The 14955-nt window shown below is 37.8% G+C and overlaps 2 protein-coding genes across 9 annotated transcripts in view; one reads left to right on the top strand and one right to left on the bottom strand.

The window, feature by feature from the left end:
• Window positions 1–531: 531 nt before the first annotated feature.
• SMIM19 (small integral membrane protein 19) lies at window positions 532–12137 on the bottom strand. Of its 5 annotated transcripts, none has more exons than XM_011372837.2 (5): window positions 12064–12137; window positions 7614–7751; window positions 5983–6107; window positions 2464–2566; window positions 532–768 (listed from the first exon to the last, which is right to left on the bottom strand). In XM_011372837.2, exons 2-4 carry the CDS (start codon window positions 7745–7747, stop codon window positions 2502–2504), a joined length of 324 nt encoding a protein of 107 aa, XP_011371139.1. In that variant the 5' UTR covers window positions 7748–7751; window positions 12064–12137; the 3' UTR covers window positions 532–768; window positions 2464–2501. The 5 variants fall into 5 exon arrangements, with proteins under 5 accessions (XP_011371139.1, XP_011371123.1, XP_011371133.1 ...); XM_011372821.2 differs by lacking the exon at window positions 12064–12137 and adding an exon at window positions 11537–11670; XM_011372831.2 differs by lacking the exon at window positions 12064–12137 and adding an exon at window positions 11537–11670 and having other exon boundaries at window positions 532–734.
• SLC20A2 (solute carrier family 20 member 2) overlaps window positions 11551–14955 on the top strand; it is an 87369-nt gene continuing 83964 nt past the window's right edge. For 2 of the 4 annotated variants that reach the window (XM_023519770.1, XM_011372855.2), the window contains exon 1: window positions 11567–11702. The gene's annotated coding sequence lies outside the window, so the exon portion shown is untranslated. Of the gene's footprint in view, window positions 11781–14955 lie in introns of all 4 variants that reach the window. The other 2 variants (XM_023519774.1, XM_023519778.1) reach the window with 2 other exon arrangements.

Here is a 14955-nt window from a genome sequence, read left to right as displayed (position 1 = left end):
TCCTATTTTGCATACGAGTTAGAGGTTTGCAAATAATTGTCCTTATTTCCATTTAGTTTTCCAGTACCTATTCCTATTCCAATTATTAGAATTGAATATCCTATAGATCACATATGGCTAGCACACAAGAGTACATATTTTATAACTATTTTTTGTTACTTCGTTTCATAGAATATACTTTTGTCCCTTCTCTTTGTATTTTCTAAGATACATTTGTTCTTAATATCTGAAATTATTTCTATTACCACTATTTTGTTATTGCTACTAAATACTTAAAATATTTCTGACATACACCAATTTTACCATAAACTCTGCATTTAATTTTCTGATGAATCATATAAATAATTCCACCTGAAACAGTGTGGGGTCAATAGCAAACATCTGTGCCCTTTAGAGGCCAACTTCTTCTCTTAGAGCATCAGCTAAACATCAATTATTTAACACACTCAAGCTGTGCAGCAATAGAGGCTGACTGTTGCTTACTGCTGAATACCTTCTGCATTAAAAAAAGAAGAGGAAAAGGAGAACAAGTGTTAGTTACCAGTTTATTAGTTATTCCATTTTTCTTCTAAAAAAAAAAATAGTTTCATTGAATCCTTGGTGGACTGGGTATTTGGGGGGGCAAAAGCAGATCAGCTGGTGTTGCTTTGAAGTGTGGCTGCAGGATTCCACTCCTTTCCCAGCTCAGCTGATGAAGCAAAGAAGAAACTTCAAAGGCAGATCTGCTGTTTTTCCTGCCAGTGGGGGTGAGTGATTCCCATCAGTTAGCTTTAGAGAAAAAAATGAGGAATTCATCCTTTCTTATTTGCCAAGGTTTGATGCTCACCAAATGATCTATCAGTTTTTAGTTATGACTATCTATCTAGTGGATGCAAATAAAAACAGTCTATTTCATTGATTTATAATTTTTATGTACACTATTTTTACAAATCATCTGATACCCAGTCTTTGTAATTTGTCCAGACTGTGCCACACGTCAGTGACAGCAAATAAACTGCTCTGCTCCTGATTACATTCTCTGCTCATGGAAATATACAGTGGTTCTCCTAAGAGCAAAGCAAAGTTTAAGATTATCTCCTTGCTGCTCTGCTATCTCCAGCCTGCAATCGTAACTGTTTTTAATCCTTTTATTCACAGTTTTTCATTCTGCATATAGGTAGTACAGTCACTCATTTATAAGTTAAGAAAGAATTATTCCATTTGGTCGATAATTTACCTTGTACAATATATACATTTTTAGTGACATAATTAAAATTTAAAAGTAAGAGTTAAAGGATGAATTAGTAGTTGATAGATGGTCACGGGGAATATGGCATAAGGAATGAAGTTAGCATTAATGTAATGGCTAGGTGGAGAGCCAGAGGAGAGAAAGAGCAATTAGGGGGATTGTTTTATAAACTATATAAATGTCTAACCAATGTACTGTATACTCGAAACTAATAATAAAATAAAATTAAAAAAACAAAGTAAATATAATTTCCCTGAATTTTACTTGGTCTAAAGCTTTTCATTTAAAATTTATATTCTTCTACTTCACAATTATAAAGGGAAAAGAAAATAATGCTTAAACATTAACTCTAAATCTTAAAATTAAGACTAGCTTTGATTCAAAAAGTAATTCCTGGCCAGTTACATGGACAGTTAAACTTCCCTGCCACTACCTCCAACTAGATTTTATTTAAATAAATATGAAAAGTTAGGTAAAAACATTTCAATGTACAGTACAAAATGGTACAATATGAGAGTCTTCAGGAAAGTTTATTATGCTAAAAAAGCATAAGAAACCAGACAGTTATATTAAACACTGATAGTCATAAGACCAAAAAGCAAGTTGCTAGCACCAGTATGGAGGTGCCCACTAATTCAGCAGCATGGCCTCAGTGTGGCCTAAAAAAGACTTGTAGAAATTAAACTGGGGGATTAAAAAAATTCCATTCATAGAAAGCTTCCACGATTAGCAGATGGGTATGCTTCATGATGCAGAAAAGACAACGTACTGTGCAAATTCTGAAGAAGCTAATAGTTAATTCAATTAAAGGGTGGTAACAACAGCCATAAGAACACAAAGTTCATTGTCCATATTACATTTATCACAGATTATAATCTGAGAGGAAATTATCCCAATGACTAGATTTTCATTTTTTAATTTTGTAAAAATGTTCAAATCAAAGTGGCATAAACTCCAGATTCTCGCTTCCAAAGATGGGTTGTCATTCCTGACTGATTATATCCTGAAGAAATCAAAGGTCTTCACAAGGTAAAATCACCATCTCTGGTTATAGTCTATCTTTCTAGGTATGTGCAGGCTGTTTTCAGGCCTTTTGGCCATTTTTTATTTGTGTAACAAATGACTCAAGATACAATTTAAAAAAACAAAACAAAACATTGGGGAAAAATCACAAGTAAAATGATTTAAAAAAATGCTGTTTATGATTTAGTAGAATTAGGAGCTTGCTATCATACATTTTAACAATTACTTATGTTGCTCATTTTCTGACATTTTATTCCAGTGAGAGTTGCACACTGTCAGCTTGGTTTTGCGGCTGCTGATAGTCATACTTCCTTGCTATTAAAAACAAAACAAAACATAAAACAAGGAAAAAAGATAAAATTAATAAAATAACAAAATAATTATTAGCTAACATCATTAAATCACACTCAAGTCATGATTCAAAGTAAAGAATTAGTTTAGAACTAAACACTTTTTTAATGAGGAAATTTATTATACTTTGTGATTCTCTAATTTCTCAACAATGCTGATACCCATTTTCTTTTGGAGAATTTTTATAAGTTTATCTGAACTAAAACTGCCAACAGTTGCAGGGAAGCAAAATCTCAAATGCTCCTCCTGATATCCATTTGTATATGTTTATTATTATGTGTGTATCAGTATTCAGAGCTTTAAAATATAGGGAAAACATTGTTATTAAAATTAAATTAACATTTTATAACTTCCTTCTTTCTTGTTCCCCATTTCTACCTTAAGATAAAATAATACTTTTGTCCACATCATAATGAATTTGACTATATTTTAACTTATAAGCCTATGAGATCTATTATTGAACACTGTCATTAATATAAACTAGAAGAAAAAACATACATGCAATTCTGTATTCTCGCTATACTTCTGAGAAATGTTTATTGAAGAATCATCTTAACCTGAAACTAGGTAAAGTACAGGGCTAAAATCTTTATGAATGTCATTCACTGCTTAGTTTTAAAACTTTCAGTCTGTTCATTAAATTTTTCCTAGACAAGAAAGAGACACTATTTGTTTATGCTATTCAGGGTGAATCCAGATTTTTGTGGCCTAAAGCTTATAAAACTTTAGGGGTCCTCTTTAAGAAAAAGAATTTTGTTTGCTGCTACTTCTTGAACCACCAGACTTTGTCACAACTAGATATGTCACAAACACTGAGAATGAACCAATGTGATAGGATTCATTAAGTGTGCAAATGTACACATATATTCACTGTTTATAAGAATAACGGCTTCCAAAGATGTCCACATACCAATCCCCATAATCTGTGAACATGTTACCTTATAGGGTGAAGGGACTTTGAAGATGTGATTAAGATTAGGACATTGAAAGGGGGAGACTGCCCTGGATTATGTTGCCCAATCTAATTATATGGTCCCTTAAAAATCAAAGAACCTATCCTGGCTTAGTTCAGAGAAACAAGGTGATATAAAAATTGAAGAATGATCTGAAAGATACAATGCTGCTGGCTTTGAAGAGGAAGGAATGGGGCTACAAAGCAAGGAGTGTGGGTAGCCTCTAGAAGCTACGAATGGCAAAAAACAAACAAACAGATTACCCTCTAGAGCAGAAAGAAATGGAACCCTGTTGACACCTTAACTTTATCCCAGTGAGACTGCTGTAGGACTTTTAATCTACAAAACTGTAAGATAATATTAAGCTACCAAATTTGTGGTAATTTATTACCGAAGCAAGAGAAAACTAACATACCTTACAAACACAGAAATTGTGATAAATTTCATTTTATGTCGTTCTCAGCAAAGAAGAAAAAAATTGTACACTGTATTTATAATTGTATATGCTATACTATTGAATGTATTACTGATAAGAGATAGCTTCTGTTTTGACCAGGCATCGAAGAAAACTTAATTCTTTCCTTACAATCTTCCATACAGAGCTTTGGCCCTACACTTTAATACTTAAAATTTTTTTCAAGGAGTGTGTGTGTGTGTGTGTGTGTGTGTGTGTGTGTGTGTGTGTGGTGGTAAAATATACATTTGCCATTTTAACTATTTCTAAGTATACAGTTCAATGGCATGAACTACATTCACATTGTTGTGCAACCATTGCCACCATTTATCCACAGAACTCTTGATCATCCCAAACTGAACTCTATCCATTAAACAATAACTCCCCATTATCTCCTCCCCCAGTCCCTGGCAATCACCATTCTACTTTCTGTCTCTAGGAATTTGCCTCATATAAGTGGAATCATACATTTGTGGCTTAATTCACTTTATTATAAGAAAATAATTATGAAGCATAGTCTTCAAGGTTCATCCATGTTGTAGCATGTGTCAAAATTTCCTTCCTCTTAAAGACTGAATAATATTCTACTGTATTTTTGTACCACATTTTGGGTATCCATTCATCCATCAAGGACACTTGAATTATTTCCACCTTTTGGTTTTGTGAATAATGCTGCTGTTAGTTTTACTTCTTATTTTGAACTGGTAACTCATGCATAAACTGGTACAAAATGCAGAAGGAACAAAAGAATCAGTGAAAAGTGTAGCTGATCAGTCCTGTAGCTACCTACCCAGTTTCGTTCCCCAAAGGAAACTATTATCACTTCTTAGGATAAAATTTGTGCTCAATTTTTTAGAAGTTCTACTTGTGTAAAAAATATAGGTATGTATATTTTTTCTACTTTTCACCTAAAATCTCACTTATAAGCCTTTGTATGCACATACACACATGTTCATATTTAAGTCTTTACTGTAGACATCTTTGTATGCACATACACACATGTGCATATTTAAGTCTTTACTGTAGACATCTTTCTTTTAAAAATGTCCAGTCATATTTTCCTTAAATCCCATAGAGTACACATCAGGTAATGAATGATAATAATTTGATGCATATCTCTTCAAGCCTTCCTCCAGGCTTGCATAATTATATAAAACATTTATATTACACATAGATAATACGAAGGATGTTTTGGTCATTTGACTTAAGAGTGGCATCCTAGTATATATACTATTATATCTTGCTTTTCTCACTTAATGATTTACTATGGAAACGATAATTTCATTCTTTTAAAAGGTGGCATAGACACCTGTGGCTTAGATATACAATTCATTCTGGCTCTGCACATTTAAACTTAGTTACTTTTCCACTACCTACATATTCACAGTGTTCAGTACTATAGAATGTAGTATTAATATTGAGCTTTGACCTCTGGCCTTGCATACTGATGTCACATGCCATATTCCTAGAAGTCATTCTCATATTGCTTTGGCTTGCAGTAATTTAATTATAATATAAGTGTCTGCAAACTCCACAGATATAAAATTCAAACCTCAACTAAAAGTAGCTGCAATTCAACTTCCCCTTAGACAGGTCCTCAAAATGCTCTTGGCCACTTCAAGGCCATTCCACACAAAGAGAGCAAAGGAGGGCAAATTAGAGAAAGAAGAGATAGCAGTCTTAACTGATTATCAAAATAGTTAATTTTTGCAAAATTTACAAAAGTATGACTACATGAACACACTGCTAGGGCTCTTCTCAGGGTCTGGGAAGGGCACTGTAAAAGTACAGGGTGCTGAAGCATTAACTTCATACAAATCTGCCTTTGCTGATACTGTATTGAGCATCTGAAAAAGGCATTACGTTTTCATTATCAACTATTTCTGATAGCCTTTTGCTAGCTCGACTCATTGGGGAAAAAAAATCTATTTTAAACATGCTTACATATATAGTTAAGCAAAGAATATACTTACAAATAGAATACATTTCCAGTTGCTGTCTTAAACGAATTTTGCTTATTGTGTCATAAAAGTTGGGCTCTGACAAAGTTTCTGCTGTAGGTGGCACACTGAATATCCTCATAATTTTCCTTTTATTCCTAAAACACAAAACCAATGAGGAAGAGAAATCTTTATTAATATCTATAGGATTGTAATATTCTCATGATCGTTGTAATCAGAAACTACATTAAATGGCAAGGAATCTGTCCTCTGTGAGATGCCTTCTTGGCTTAAGTATTCTTTCATTCACTAAAAAGTACAAAGCTGTACATGTACAGTCACAGCTATTTAAGAAAGAAAACAAAGTAGCTGAACACATCCACTTAACACAACAAAGTGATGTACCTCCATTGTGCCTCCACTCCCCCGCCCCCGCCCCCCGCCAAAAGCCAAATATTGTATGGAAAAACGCATAGAAAACTGCAACAAGAAAACATCTGATTTTCCTCCTTTTTCTTATGTCATCCAAATAAAACTAAATGTCTGGATTCACCAATAAAGAGAATGTGAGCAGACCTTCATTTTGGAAAATAATGAATAAATCTATTTCTTAAATACAATGGTCTTAGTGGTGCCATCTATTTAAAATTAACAGCAGTGTGCCTCTGCTTTTTAAAACAGAGGAGTGGGGTGGGGAGGCAGTGGCTATTTTTAGAGGAAAGCTGTTTCCTGCAAGTGGACCAGTGGTAAGTGGAGCCTTCTCTCACCCACCCTCTAGAGCCAAGTGCTCAATGAGCCAGCTGCTCTAGGGGTTAAAAGGGGGAGACTGCAGTGTCTGAGAGCAAGTGTAGGCTCTGAACTACTCCCTAGGCTGACCATCAATTATTTTTGGATTACTAATTATTTTCAACGATCTAATGCCTTTTTCACTTTGGTAGGTGACATCATGAAGCATGTAGCTATAAGAAGCAACTCAGTCCAACTAATACTGCTTTCGATTTTCAAAGACCCTTTTTTTAAAACTGTAAAGGAGACAGCAAGAATGAGAAAAAAAGTTAAATTATACTACAACGTCTAGAATTAAAGTAGGAAATATTTATTGAAGATTTACACCATGTAGCACACCAGGAACACAAAAGTTAAAGGTACTTGTTTTCAAGGGACTGAAGTTTTTGTGGAACAGACAAGCAATCAGATAATACCAATATTGTTCAAAAAGTGGTATGATATAGTCATGCACAAGAAACAGAAGAGAAAGCTTAAAATGTGCGAAGACAGAATGGCTCAACACAAAGGCATTAGTGTTTCTGCATTTCAGGGACGTGAGCCAAAAAAAACGTGATCATCCAAGGGTGCCAGTGAATACAGCCTGGATGATAGGCTGTATTAGAAATGATAAAATGGGAGTACAGAGCAGCTGGTCTGGGTGCCAAGAGCTGCACTTAAATGTCCATCTTTCAAATAAACAGAGTTTTCAAAGCCAAACCTTGGTGTCCAGTGCTCCAGGACAAACCTGAGTAAATGGTGCTTTCATAGCAGGAACAAATGCTGATACAATTGTTTTTGTGCATTTAATTCATATAAAACCAACCCACCCACCCACCCACCCACAAAGCTTTTAAATGCCCATTTTCTTATCTACCCTGAGATACTCAAAGATTTACCTCTTGGCATACATGAAGAGACCAAAGCTAACGAGGATCACTACCAAGTAAACATTGGTGGCTTCGTTCCAGGCCTCATGTACGCTGTAATCAATAGAGCCATCATCACCCATCACTCCGTAACCCTCAGGCATGGGGCTATAAGAGAGAAAAGAGAGCAGGGTTTCTTTTAGTGAGTGATGGTATGACTGTGGAGAAGGGCTGGCAAATATATGGCTTGCTGACCAACGCCAGCCCACCACCTGTTTCTATATGGCCCAGGAGCCAAGAATAATTTTATATTTCTAAATAGATACATTTTAAATGGTTAAAAGTACCTATATAATATTCCTGATTTTTGCCTCATAGCCCTCAAAGCCCAAAATATTTACAATCGAGTCCTTTGGGAAAAGTTGGCCAATCCCTGGTCAAGCTAACTAAGGCATGAATGTAACATATTTTTCTTTATTTTCAAACCTTGAAACATTACGGTTCCTACAAAAGGTTAAAATTTGGGATTAAAAAATCACATTACTAAAAGGATCCAGGTTGAAATGTCAGACATAGTTTCTAAAATGTAACTATCACCCAGATTAAAGCAACTGAATACTCTGAAACACAGACCTAAACAACTGACTATGATGCTGAGAATAGCGTTGCACTCGTGACAGCAGCCTAGAAAAGATGTGAAAGCCATAAGAATGCTTTCCCACATGCCTCCCTCTGCAACTGGAAAACCTTTGGAGCTTTATCTAGTTTTGGCCTACTGGCAAAATGTGGTTGAAAGAAATAACTTAATGGATAAAAAGTTACTTTTTGCTATTTACACAGCTGTGACTTTTTTATTCAAGGAAATGCATTCTTTGGACATTCCCACAGAAAAATAAGAGTGATAATAGCAAGTGTATCAAATAGCAAGTAAAAGAGTAATGGTTTCTTATTTGTTTGTGAAAGTAACTGAATTTTTCCTTAAACAGAAAGTTCCTCCCTTGTATTGGACATAAAAGGTAAGTCTAAGTAAAATGACCTAATATGTAAAAGAAATCCAGAAGTGTTAGAGGTTCTATAAAAAGGAGAAAAACTGAACAAATGATGTGATAACTGCATTGTAGTTTCTAAGAATAAGACCGCCATTTTTTAATACCAAGAAAGAGTATTTGAAATGTCCAAGAAACTGTTTTGCATTTTTTTTAGACATTCTACAACAATGAAGACATTGCAGAAATTCTTCCACTGAAATATCTTGCAGTCTGCCTGTAAGCCTCTAAAATGTTCTTTAAATGTAGATTTTGCTCAGAAAGTTAACAATTGTGTATTAAGGACAGAGTGTTTTCTTTCTCATAGCTTGCCTCTGCATAGAATAAATGAAATATCCCCAGAGGCCTGCTGCCTCTTTCTGACATCTGATGTCTTTGTCAGACTATTTGGTGACACACTGTACTCATTACCAATAAAGTGAATATCATGAATGGCCATTTAACTTAAACTCTAGACACTGGAAGCAAGAATAATTTCTCTAAAACATCTATTGATGTCTGATAAATATAAAGATTGGTCTTGTAAAAATTAGAACTTACTTTAAATTATGAAAATAAAACAGAACGTACTTTTAAATTATAAAAATTTATAGATACAAAAGCTAAATATGATTTAAACATTAGACAATACACAACTCCTATATATTAAAGTCTGGCTGTGAATTTTTTCTAAGAAAGAGGCACAGGGGAATTTGGCATATGCAAAGTTTCAATTCTCATTCCTTAAAACTGAACGCCAGAGTTTCTCTGAATATAACATTGATTTATAGTAACTCATCACCCTACTATAGAATGGAAACTTTAGAAAGACCAGACACTAATAATTGTCTTTATGATTTATGGAATATAGAATTTTCTTGGTGCCAAAATATAAAATAACAACTGTATTTGGCAAAAAGAGATGACTTTAGATGTCTGATTTGAGATGCTACAGAAGGCCCTGGACAATTTTGGAGCAAGGGTGGCAGCTTTCAGGATTGGGAGTTATTAACAAAATAGGGAAGAAACAAGAAACATAACAGCAATAGCCACTAGAACATTTTGCAAGTGCCATTTATTTGACAAATTATGGAAGTGTTTCCTGCCTGTTTTCTAACAATCAATTGGATGTGAGCCAAGTTAATTTCTGGCTTCAATTTTTCATAAATTTTCTGTTCATGTGCCACTCAATAAATGGTGTATTCCTACAGAACTTGTCTTCCTCCTGCTACAAATATACCAGTCTTTAAGTACAGAGGATTTCAAATTACTGCTGACCCGGAATGGTAAAATTTTAATGTGAATTATATAACATACATTACACAACATCATTGGTACGCATTGACACTACTACTGTTCCACAGTTCTAGGGACATGCCCTGGAGTTATTTTTAGTAGTGTTGTGAAAGAATTACACTGAGGGTAGGCCTTTCCTACCCTGTCCTCCATCATGACCAATAGAATGACTTTGTAAGACTGACAGGATAAGGAGTGGTCTTGTCCAAAGTCACAGTACAGATCTATAGCTCACACGTGGCCTGAACTGTGACCGTCCCCTTCCAGCATGCCACAGTCTAACAAAGTGTACGCACACGTGCTGAGTGGTTACTGCACACCGCCACAGCCTTCCTCCTGACTCTAAAGCAAAATGCCCAGGGGCATTACAATGTTTCATTCCTGGCAAGTTAATGTTTCAGTAAGATCACTAATGTAGCTAGTCATGTGCTTGGATAGTGATTCACCAATTTCTCAAACTGGTCATTTGAGAAAACTGGACTTTTTTTTTTCACATATTTTTCCTGTATAGTAATGTTTGAAAAACTTCAGTGAGATGCTACGATGTGCTGAATTAAGTCTCAGGGAAATATTAGTATCCAGAGATAAAGTTGCCAAAATATGATAACTAGGATTTGGTTTTAGTCTGATAAACGTTTAGGTTGAAAACTAGAACTTTTCTAGGGATCAAGTTTCCTGATTTTGGGTTCCTGATACCATGTTTAAGTGGCTCTAAAATTAATTATCTCTTGCCATCTTGTCTTGAATATTAAATGTCTCATTTAGAATTTTGTTATTTTGATGCAAATTCAGATTAGAGTCACTTATACAGGGCCAAGAGCTCCTTAATAATACAACCCACTGCATAAATGTGATTTTCTTTCTCTCGGTCCTCTGAAACACTAAAGGTTTGGGTTCCTGACGCAGAAAGGTACAGTCTAATAGGCCTTCAGGAGGAAGGAACCAACAGGAGTAAGGCAACTATCGCGTGAGGGTTTAAGTGCTGGGAAGTCCACATATTTGTTTAATCTTCACAACCTCCCTGCCTGGGAAGCTCCGTTTTACAGAAACGACTGGTAAGGTGGTGATGGTCACACAGTCTAGAGAATGCAGGGGTAGGGCTGTCACATGCATGTGACTCCCAAACCTTAACTCTTCCAACCCTGACCCCAATCTTGTGAGACCTGCTCCTACCAGAAAGAAATCCAGTCAAGTGGGTATGAAATATAATCCTTTCCTCGGAAGTGGCCGCAGGCAAGAGCCTCCAGAGCGGCCAAGAGATCTTATGCGTTTCCGCCGCTGCAGGTTGCCAGCGAGTGATTCAATCTTACACTCCTGCTAAATCCCATCCGCCCCGTGGCCGCCGCGCCCGCTCTGAGTTCACGCGGCGGATGTGGCTGCTTCGACTTTTTCGTCTGCGTTTCTGGAACTCGGAGCCTCACTATTTCCTATGTCCCTGAGAAACTCCGAGCAAGAGTGAAGCACGGAGAAGGAGCCTCCAAGCCCCGGGCTGGGAGCGCCAGGCGGGCGGCACCCCCCGCCCCCTCAGCTCCCCTCCCCGCGAGTCTGGGGCGGGGCGGCGCGCGGGCGGAAGGCGGGGCCGGGTGACGCGAGATCGAAGCCCGGGAGGCGCAGGGACGCGGGTCCACTCACGCTGCTCGCTCCGGAGGCGGCAGACGACCGCGCTGCTCCACTTGGGGCCCTTTCCCCCGGAGTCCGCGCCGGATTCGCGGGAACCGGTTACCGCACGGACCTGGAAGACCTCTGCCTTCGTCATTTCCTGCCGACCCGTCGGTTTCCGGATGAGACGAGGAGCCAGGTCTTTCCCTCCCCCGCCCCCCTTTCAGTTTTCGAACGGGAGAGACGCAGCGACGGCCCCGTTGCCGCCCCCGGGCGCGTGAGTGGAGCCGGGCTCCCTTCCCCTCCCCTGCGGCGCGTCACAGCCGCGCCCCGCCCCCGACCCCCGCCCGGGCCTTGCGCGCCGCCCTTTGCGAGCCCCCGGCTCCAAGCCCGCAGCACGGAGCCCGGCGCCCCCGCGGGAGGGCGGGGCTGGTCGGGGCCGGTTGGAGCCGGCGGGTTCTTCTAGTGGCGATGGGTCTCGCCGTCCCGCGTGGAGGTCCACGTGGATGTAGCTGTTGTGTGCCAAAACCCGGCAGGAAGTAGCAGGGACAGGTCATTACCCGGGAGTTTATGCCTCTTCCCCGCCCCACTTCAGCGCGCTCCGGGCGTGACTCGGCGTGGGAGGCGGCGGCGGCGGGGGCGGGAGGAGAATGTACGTTGTCCCACCAATCGAGATTAAGTTGGAAAACGAGATTTTCTTTTTTCATTATGAAGGCGTAAGGTTACTTTTAATATTTACTTAAGAAAGAACTTGCTCTCCGAACTGCCTTTCCATTTTCTCTGTCATAAATGATGCGTGGTTGAGACTCTTGAAGTTTTTTAAAAACTGTGCCTTGGATTCTGTAATATTGTCAGTTTAAGTGACTTTTGGGTATTTAAAAAAAATTTTGTGTAGGGACTTGAACAAATATTTTCAAGCACGAGACAGGTAATGAATTGAGGATTTCAGCATCGGAATTGAAGTAATCAGATTTCAGTGGTTGGTGCAGCCTTGCAAATAAATGATGATTCGTACACGTGCTTGAGGTCTTAACTATTCTTTTTGAGCCAGTTCTCTAGGATCAGCTGAGTACTAATTATAATTCATGCTAGACCATGCAGAGTTTGTATTCTTAATTGATAAGTAGAGATAATAGCTAAAATTTAACACTACCCCTTTTCAAGTTTTCTCTGCTTCTTTGTGGATCAGAGAAATGATCCTGCTTTGTTAAAGTTAAACTCTGTCTAGATGAAGAACATTACTTGGTACAATAACATACTGACTTTATAGTATTGCTATATGTTAGCTTATATTTGTGATGTATACATAGTTATGTATATCATTTTATAACCATTTAGTTTGTAAAGTTGGAAAATTGAGAACAATATTAATGGGCAGTGTTGAGAACTGATTGTTTGCCGGACTTGTCCCAGTCTACATGCTTTATCTCATTTAATCTTCCAGGATAACTTTTTGTATAAGCATAAGTTCAAAAAATTTTGAACACACGAGTTTGATTTGAATGTGTCCAAATGTGGAATTTGTACGTTAATTACCACTTCTGTTTCCGCTTTTGTAAATTAAGGATATTGGCAATATAAAATGACACATAGAATAATGTGTTTTTCAAGTTGGAAAGTGGCTTTAAAATAGCATAGTACTGCAATTAGTCTCCCTCCCCCCTTTTTGGAGGGTTATTCAGTAGTTTCTAAAGCTTGTTTATCTAAGTTCCCATCACCTATTACTGTCACCCAATGTCTTTTGTTTATCTAAGTTCCCATCACATATTACTGTCACCCAATGAACAGGCTATGCTCGGACACTGGAAAAAGGTAAATGTTGGGAAAGACTTAACGGCCCCTTCTGAAAGGCTCACTCTTTCCATATTTAGTTTCTAAGTGACATTCCTAACTAAGGGTTAACAAATGACAAACAAGAAGAGTGATTTTTCAGTACCAAACCAAGGAAATAAAAAATAGTAGGTTGGCTATTTGTTGATAAATCTAACATTGATGAATATATGAATGTTAAGAACGTTAGAATATCTACATTGTAGGAGTCTACCTATGTTCAGTTTGCCTGTGAATATCTTAAACATTTGGTGTCAAGTCAATACTTTGTGTATTACGAAGTTTGTTTTTGATTGGATTTAATGAAGTAGTTTTGATTTCCTTAATCAAGAATTCTATTTTGACTGTGTTTTCACAGATACAATTTAACAATTTATGTAAGCATAACCATGATTAGAATGATGGTGGGATCTAACAATTTGCATCTTGTGAGAGTAGAAGTAGTTGAAAGGACTGCAGAGGATGACGGAAGTGCTTGGAAATGTGTCTTATTTGTGAATAGAGTATATTGGACTTAACCTTTCTTCTATTCTAGTCCATTCTTGGAGAGGAAAAGATTGAGAACGCTTTGCAATCAATATTAAGAGGATTCCTTTACCTAAGGTCATTCTCTTTGGAGAGGGGATGAGTGGAGAGGTCAGTGGGAGGATATAAGAAGAAAAAGATGCACTTGTTTCTTTTGGAATTAATACTTGCACCCATCGTAACTAACTGATCCTTGTCATCACGTGCAACTTGAGGCACTTTCCTAGTAGATATTTGATATATGTAGGCAGCCAGATGAAGTAAAGAAGGGAAAGGAGCGGGTGGGGGGCTGTACAAAGCACAAGGGTATACAGCAAAGCATTAATAGGTTTTATTTGGACAAAATTTGGGAACTGGGCCATCACAGTCTCTGGTTATGAAAACCATTCCAAAAACATTGACTGTGTATGTTTGTAAATCTCTTATAAGTTGTTTGTATCCAGGAACATGGAGAATATCCCTTTAATATGGTTTGGAAACAAAGGAATATTTAGAATACAATATATGGAAAGTTTTGAATTTTTCATGGTAGCCATTTCTGTATGTTTGTCATTGTTAGAAAGCCGGGTGACCCATAATGCCAACATTGGCTCCTGCTTGTAAGGCATTTAAGTGATGTGTTTCAGTAGATTGGAAGACAAGTCATTCTCATTCCATACTTTAAAACTTGGCTCTCACATGGAGTGCCCTTTTAGCTTCCAGAATGCTGGGACCTTTTCTGTGTCACTCATTACCATATCCCTGGAGCCTAGAACAGAGCCTGTCATAAGGAGGGTGCTCAGTAAATATTGGTGAAGTGAACAAAAATGTTGGAATCTTCTCTCTTCTTTCCACTGGTGAAGATCTCACGTAACCTTTAGGGGCAGGGCCACTCCTGGCTTATGCTTTCCACAGTGTCTGCAGCCCATGATGAGCCCTTTGACTGTTAGCTGTTTATACCACATACTTTGGCATTTAATCTTTTCTGGCTGTATATTGTTACCTGTGTTTTCTATGTTTTGTTCTTCTCCCCCCAACCCCCCCAAAAATATAGGCTGCTGGTGGCAACGAATATGTATTTATGCAGTACTGTTTGAGAATTTCCTTGTTCATCCATT

The sequence above is a fragment of the Pteropus vampyrus genome, unplaced genomic scaffold, assembly GCF_000151845.1.
Source record: "Pteropus vampyrus isolate Shadow unplaced genomic scaffold, Pvam_2.0 Scaffold8, whole genome shotgun sequence".
NCBI classification, from domain to species: Eukaryota; Metazoa; Chordata; class Mammalia; order Chiroptera; family Pteropodidae; genus Pteropus; species Pteropus vampyrus.
The sequence above is the reverse complement of the archived record's forward strand: the minus strand, read 5'-3'. Positions and strand labels throughout refer to the sequence as shown.

Excerpts from the sequence above, each read along its gene's own strand:
- SMIM19 (XM_011372837.2), bottom strand. The coding sequence starts at position 7,747 with ATGCCTGAGGGTTACGGAGTGATGGGTGATGATGGCTCTATTGATTAC. Across the intron at positions 6,108-7,613 it reads CTCTTCATGTATGCCAAGAG|GAATAAAAGGAAAATTATGA; the intron begins GTAAATCTTTGA and ends TTTGTGTTTTAG. Across the intron at positions 2,567-5,982 it reads ACTGGAAATGTATTCTATTT|CAAGGAAGTATGACTATCAG; the intron begins GTAAGTATATTC and ends TGTTTTTAATAG.